At 35.6% G+C, this 7256-nt stretch overlaps 1 protein-coding gene across 1 annotated transcript in view; it reads right to left on the bottom strand.

Annotated features, from left to right (window-relative positions):
• Positions 1-6: 6 nt before the first annotated feature.
• The window catches only part of LOC107740388 (RCC1 and BTB domain-containing protein 2-like), a 41167-nt gene continuing 33917 nt past the window's right edge, over positions 7-7256 (bottom strand). The window contains exons 9-11 of the mRNA XM_016552815.1: positions 5294-5433; positions 4296-4426; positions 7-1109 (exon numbers count right to left, since the gene is read on the bottom strand). Of these exons, the coding sequence (XP_016408301.1) occupies positions 969-1109; positions 4296-4426; positions 5294-5433 (412 nt within the window). The 3' untranslated portion in view covers positions 7-968. The remainder of the gene's footprint in view (positions 1110-4295; positions 4427-5293; positions 5434-7256) is intronic.

The following is a 7256-nucleotide window of genomic DNA, read 5'->3' as shown; positions in this document are numbered from 1 at the left end:
AATTTCAAAATATAATTTCCTGTTTCTTTTTTTTTCATTTTGGGCTGAAATATGGTCCGCACAGTTCCTTGACAGTTTTTGAGAGATTTCACCCTGACACTTGTGTTAGTGCTTGTAAAAATATGACTTGACAAAATCACACACATTGACCCTTCTGACATATTCAAAATAATACTGTTACACAGAAAGAGCGCAAACATATCAAAAGTAACATTACTGTCAGTAAAAAAAAAAAAAAACATAAATGACATTAGTTGGATCAGCAAATAAAATTGGAGCCACTTAATACTACATTTAAAAATAATACTATACCACTATAAAGACATATTACTGAGTAAAGTTTCTTCTAATACCAGGAAAAAAAACATGATATCCTATGACACAGGTAACCTCCCACTGGAGGTACAGCTGTTGGCCTGCTTTATAAAGGCCATCATGATGACAATGATAGATGGATTTGAGATGGACAACTTGTTTGGCTGACTGTAACTTTCCAATCTATTATATATTTAAGGACTGGAAATATGTTGCAAATGATTGTGATCTTGATCCAAAATAATAATTCAGTAACAGAAAAGCAACTCTTTCTCCCATCAACCATCTCCTACATGAGATGATCTTCCCTTTTGCTTATGCACAGATGAATCCCTTCCTCATAGAGCACCTTCAGAGGTTTCTTTTCGTTTAGCTACTGTATTTCAATACAATCTTTTGAGACTCGTCTGATCCCTTTGAATCCAGTCTTGAATTCTTCCATTTACATAGATCTATCAGATCAGGCTTCAGATGGGGATGTCATTTAAAGGCACTGGGACCCAGAAGACAACCAGTGCTGTGGCTTTTACCACTTCTTCACAGTCAAACTACATGAATTTGGCTCCTCTCTCCCCAAATCTGAGGTATTAGAGATAACTTGCCTGGATGTGGCAGAGCCAAAACAAAATACCTCCTCAGCCAATATCTTTCTGTTAGTTCTTGAATGCTCCGTGGCGGCTGGCTTTGCTGATGAAGTTCTTCAGCAGATCGTGGTCCATGTCGGCGAAGGCCTGCGTCTGAGTGACAGCCGTCAGGTGGTTAACGCAAAACTTGAAACAGAACTCTTCCAGATCCTGCACATGAAGAGTGGATGGACTGATTCAACGAGAAAGAGAACCACCACCAAAGACCTACAGAATAATATATGAAACCGCAAATATATGTACATGTTTAGGGCTCTGTTCCAAAACCTAGTGAGCTGCCTACCTAGACAGCATTTTTAGACATTGTATACTGTATGTGCTATCTTTAGCTTTCAAAATTGTAAAAATGCAGAAAGTTTTCTGTGAGGGGTAGGGTTATGGGTAGGGGTGGGTTTAGGTTAAAAAGTGTATAACTATCTGTATATAAAAACAATCGAAGTCTATGTAATGTCGCCAATTAGATTAAGTAATTAGCCAAGTAAACGTGTGTGTGTGTGTGTGTGTGTGTGTAAAATAGTATATCAGTCTGGCGAGTAAACAAAAAAAATTTACTAGCCAATGGCGATTATATTGCCAAGGTGTGCGTAGAGGGTTGAGTTATAATTGTATGGTGCTATCTTGGGGTAGATGTCACACTTGATCCTTTGAAGTGGACCCAAATTTGTTTAAAGCCGGAGGTCACTTCTTTTGGTTTTCTGGGGCCAGATTCACGAAAAACTTCTTAAGAAGTTTCTTAGTATAAATTCTAAGTTCGTAAGAATGTTTATAAGTACAAATCTATAAAAATTCTTGTTCTCAAATATTTATTTAATCTTATTTTTTTTTCTCTTAGGAATTAAATTGCAAGCTTTAGTGTTATCTAACTGTATGGAGTTCTTGCCAATTCTTGCTGAGGATTCGCTGATCAACTCAATGGAAAACACCCTATAAGCCATCTTTTTTGCTGCATGCAGATTAACATAATAATCATAAGCAGAAAATAGCAGGTAAAAAAAAATGTTTTCTTAAGAATGTTTCATGAATCTGGCCCCGTAGTTGGTATGAAAACAATCTCTGAGTACTTAGCCAGCTTAACAATATGCTAACATCAAACTGTGAATGTTAGTCAAGTCTTCTTGAAGTCAGCTATTTTAACCGAGCGGCAACCTCCCGCTCTCTCTCTTGAAGCCAACAAGGCTTCAAAACGCTCGTCGAAAGTCTACGGGTTACGTCACGGACACTACGTCCATGTTTTTATACAGTCTATGATTTTAACCCATATTTGTGTTTGTTTTTTGCTTATTAGTAGGGATGCACTGATACTGAGCTCCTGTACTCGTACTCCTACTCGTTAAAATGCCCCGATACCAAACGCCGATACTACACAGCATGTGATAAGCGCCATATTCAGACAAAGAAACACAGACAACAGAACAACAGACAGCAGAATGGAGTTAAGGATGTCTACTACGAAGTATATGTATGCAATGAATATAACGTTAAACATTCAGTATTAATGCCTGTATAGCTGATGTGCGCGAGCTGATAAACAAAGCGCGCTGAGTGGATTGAGCGCGCGGCTGCGCAGATGCGCGAGCTTGTCGAGTGAATATATCTTTCTCACAGACATCACTGGAAAGTTTGTAGTTCGGTCGGATATGTAAAATACAAGTAAGTAAAACAATGCGCAAGTTATACTTAACGGTAGGGAGAGAGAGAGAGAGACAGAGAGAGAGAGAGAGAGCGCGCACTTCTGTTGTGTGATCTTTAATGTTCACTCACTTAGCACACGCATCATTTGGATTAAAACGTAATCGTAAAAATAAGACCATTTATAGGGGCATTCAATATAATCATCATTTATTTTCAACCTTAGGCATACACGACTTTCTAGCGAAAGTGAATCTAGCAGCCTGTGTGAAATGCACTAGGCTGTACTATTCTGCATCAGTACAAACACGTGCAGGCGTTGCGCGTGTTTTGCTTGCTTGAGCGTTTCTGCATTATATGAGTGGCTTTGGAATATAAATCGCAGCACGTTTCAGATGAAAAAACGCGACTTCTATTTCTGAAAATATCAGTTAGGAGATTTATAACGAGTGGTTCCCTGCATTATTACAGCAAAGCGCGTGATTACAGTACTAAGCCGCTGCTCTAATGCTATTAAATTAAAGATGATGTACCATAGAGCAAAAAAATGAACAGTGAAAGTAACAAAAACTTGTAAAATACATTTTAATGGGCATAATTAAGTGTGAAAATAACCGAAGGATATACAGTGAAACCAAAAATGATTCAGAGACCAGATATAATTTTTGATATTTTTTTACTAGTGGGTGCAGGACACTATAGTTCATTTATGTAAGTGAGGATAGCAAAATAAAGTAAACTGTGACAAATCATACCCAAAAATTCTTCATACAGTGGACTACCAGTAAAATTGATACAAATTTGGGTCCAAAAATTATTCAGACCGAGTCTGGGAAAAAAACTGAAGTTGAGGTTTTCATGAACCTGGGTGACAGCATGCCCAGGAGACTACAGGCTGTCATTAAGGCTTTATTACCATTTTCTAAACTATAGTGAATAAACTGTGATAATGTGAGAAATGTTGAAGGTTTGGCTGTATTTATTTAATAAATGAAGTTAACCAACTAACATTATACATACTTCTTTGGTTTCTGTACCCAATATTTAAAAAATGTACAAATGCAATAAAAATATCGGTATCGGTACTCTGTATCGGCAAGTACCAAAAATAAAAGTATCCGTATCGGGTACTGGAAAAAGGGGTATCGGTGCATCCCTACTTATTAGAGTATAAAGTCATTAGCAAATGAGCTATTTCAAACAATATTTTTGTTCTTCATTCTTTTCTTTCTTATTAGTGTATAAAGCCATTAACTTAGCAATACGCTAACATCAAAATCCACTGGATCAACTATGAATGTTAGTTGTCTGCTGTGTGCTTAATCTAAGCACAAATATTGGGTGAAATAGCTTAAATGATGAAGTTGTTGGCTAACATCAAACTGTATTGTACTGTAGCAATAAGATAACATCCATTTATCCCAATGTGCTTTTTAGAGTATTTGTTGTTAGCTTAGCAGTACACTAACATCAAAATCTTTTGAATGAATTGTTAATGTGTTCTTTGTATTTTTTATTAGTGTATTAAGATGCTAGCTTAGCAAAATGTTTGTAGAGTCTCTTGTGCATTTCACGCCGTCTTTGGACATTTTGAGTATGGTGATCTAAGCTTAGTAACATGTTGATGTTTATCTCACTAACATTTGGAACAGGACCTGTATTTAACTGAATGGATGTACGACAGAAGGTGTGAGTGTACACACTCACCCGGGCTTCATACTTGACAGCAGCTGAGAGCAGTGTTATAGCGTTCTCCTCTGTGATGCCTCTCTTGATGGTCTCCTGACACAGTCTTTTCAGACGGCTCTCACGGTAGTACGTGGCCAAATCCAGCAGACCTTTACAATGCAACGATCATAGGATCATAAACACCAAACAACATCAGTCAGATATTTGAACAAAAAAATGCTGCTATATGGTGTAGTTAAAGGGTTAGTTCACCCAAAAATGAAAATTCTGTCATTAATTACTCACCCTCATGTCGTTCCAAACCCGTAAGACCTTCGTTCATCTTCGGAACACAAATTAAGATATTTTTGATGAAATCTGAGAGCTCTCTGACCCTCCCATAGACAGCAACACAACTGCAATGTTCCCAGATCCAGAAACGTAGCAAGGAAATCGGTAAAATAGTCCATGTGACATCAGTGGTTCAACCGTAATTTTATGAAGCTACGAGAATACTTTTGATGATAAACGCTGATTACATTGATTACGTTCTGGTGTACTCTCCAAACTGGCAGAAGACGGTAACACGGGGAGAAGAATTGTTGAATAAATTATGTTATTATTGTTTGTTTTTTTCACACAGAAAGTATTCTCGTAGCTTCGTAAAATTACGGTTGAGCCACTGATGTCACATGGACTATTTTACCGATTTCTGGACCTGGGAACATTGCAGTTGCATTGCTGTTTATGGAGAGTCAAAGAGCTCTCTTGATTTGATCAAAAATATCTTCATTTGTGTTCCGAAGTTGAACAAAGGTCTTGTGGGTTTGGAGTGACATGAGGGTGAGTAATTAATGACAATTTTCATTTTTGGGTGAACTAAACCTTTAACAAGTTTTTCACTGTGTCATGTTGGACTCCATCTAAAAGCATGTCAAACAGGTATGTATTTGTGGATTTAAACAAATAAATCAGTGTAATTCAGATCATGGATGTATGACCATGATCTAGCAGTCATAATGAAGGGTGTGGTTTACCAATGGCATCCTCAGGTGGGAGGTTAATGGTATCAGTATACAGGTACTCCAGGAATGCACGATACACCAGATAAGAAAACTGATGAATCTCTATGGTCTCTTCATCTGTCTCATTCAGTAATGCTCGGAAATGCTCGCACCTATCAATACAACCACAAAAGTATTATTATTATTTTAAAGTTTTATTAATTGTATTAAAATTTTTAAGATACTGCAGCAAAAACTAATACTAGCCCACCAAATATAAAGCTCAAACATCATTAAAGACAAGTAAACAGCCAATAACAAAATAAGAAATAAATGACAAGCAAATTTCATGAATTAATACAATAGAACAAACATGCAAATGAAATAAACAGTGCTTTAAGTTTATCAGGAAGGTCTACTAACAGAAGTATTTAGGTAAGAAGTAGCCTATACATAAATTAAATAATACAATGTAAAAGAAACCACTGCATAGTATTCACTATACAAATTAAATATAGACTGTTCCTTAATAAAGCTACAAAGGTTATTCAGTCAAAAGCAGTGATTTTCTTAAGCGTAGAAGTACAACAGCTCAAGTTTACATGTAAAATCTTTCATTGTATATTCTATTATCATGTCACATTTGGTTAAGACACAGTATAAAGCTTATTCAAGGATATAAGGTGACTCATTCCACACTCTTCTAAACCTCAAAAGATACATTGTGTAGTACAAAGCTATCAGCTCCAGACCCAGAAGAATTCTTCCCTGTTGGTCTGCTGACTTTAAACTCCCCTATTATTATTACACTGCTCGGTGAAGAGGAACTACACTAAATGTGTAATTTGCACTCTATGTATTTTTTACAGCTTTCTTCTCAGTGTCCTGTCTGTACTTGCATATTAGACTCTCATTTTGTTCTACAGCTGTAAAAACAAACAAACATGAACTTCAAATGCAGAACGACTCTGCTGGGCTCAACAATGAAAAATAAATCTGTGAGAACTATAAAATATATTTAAATGCATATATCCACATAAAAAGGTAAAATATTAATAAATATCATAAAACTGAATTTTAAGTCACAAAATGTCTTAATTCTTTCCCCACCAGCATTTTCTAAAGTTTGATCATCAGTTTTTCACAAAAATTTAATTTTGTTGTATGGATATGTGAACATACAATATATCAAAAGAAAGAACAGAGCCTCTGCTTTCTTAGATCTTTGAGTTCAGCTCATGAAAAATGGGGGCAAAAACAAAAGTGTTGAGTTTATAATTTTGTTCAGTGTATATATATATATATGTGCTGTCTTCTTTCTTTCTTTTGTAACACCATTAGAATATTGTTAAGTTCCATCCAAAAAAAGCTTAGAAAACTATTTTTGTCAAAGAAACATTTTTTAAAGCAGAATACATCAATTCCAAATACAACAGAAATATCAATCAAATATCAATGCATGCATGAATGAATGAATGAATGCATTGTAATGTGTATTTGAGTGTTACACTGTGTAACATTTCCCAGAATGTAAGGGGACACCATAACCTCCTGCAAAACCCTTACATGTATATGGAAGCATATGTGTAGCAAAGTTCATTTTGAAATGTAATTTGCAAAATGGCAATGCAATATGTAAAATGGCAATGCATTTCTTTATTTAAATGTACAATTTCCCATACATATGTGCAACGTTTAGTGCAAAATGAAAATTCAATTATATAATTTAGATTTGCCATTTCCTACACTAGTTTTAATATGTAAACATATTTTAACACTTTATAAGTTGCAAAATGAAAATGAAAAAATGTATTACCCAAATTGATTAGATGTTTAAAATTGTCCAAGCAAAAACTGTAGCAAAATTATCATTTAAATGCCATTTTTCCTAAATGCATTTAGACTTACGGGTAGGACACTTGGGATTGCATTTTCATCGTGATACCGCGTGATAATTGTAGCAAAATGCAGTGTGAATTTCAAAATGCATTCTGAG

The sequence above is a fragment of the Sinocyclocheilus rhinocerous genome, unplaced genomic scaffold, assembly GCF_001515625.1.
Source record: "Sinocyclocheilus rhinocerous isolate Xijiao unplaced genomic scaffold, SAMN03320098_v1.1 scaffold315, whole genome shotgun sequence".
In the NCBI taxonomy this organism is placed as follows: Eukaryota; Metazoa; Chordata; class Actinopteri; order Cypriniformes; family Cyprinidae; genus Sinocyclocheilus; species Sinocyclocheilus rhinocerous.
Note: the sequence above shows the minus strand (reverse complement) of the source record. Positions and strands in the feature narration are given on the sequence as shown.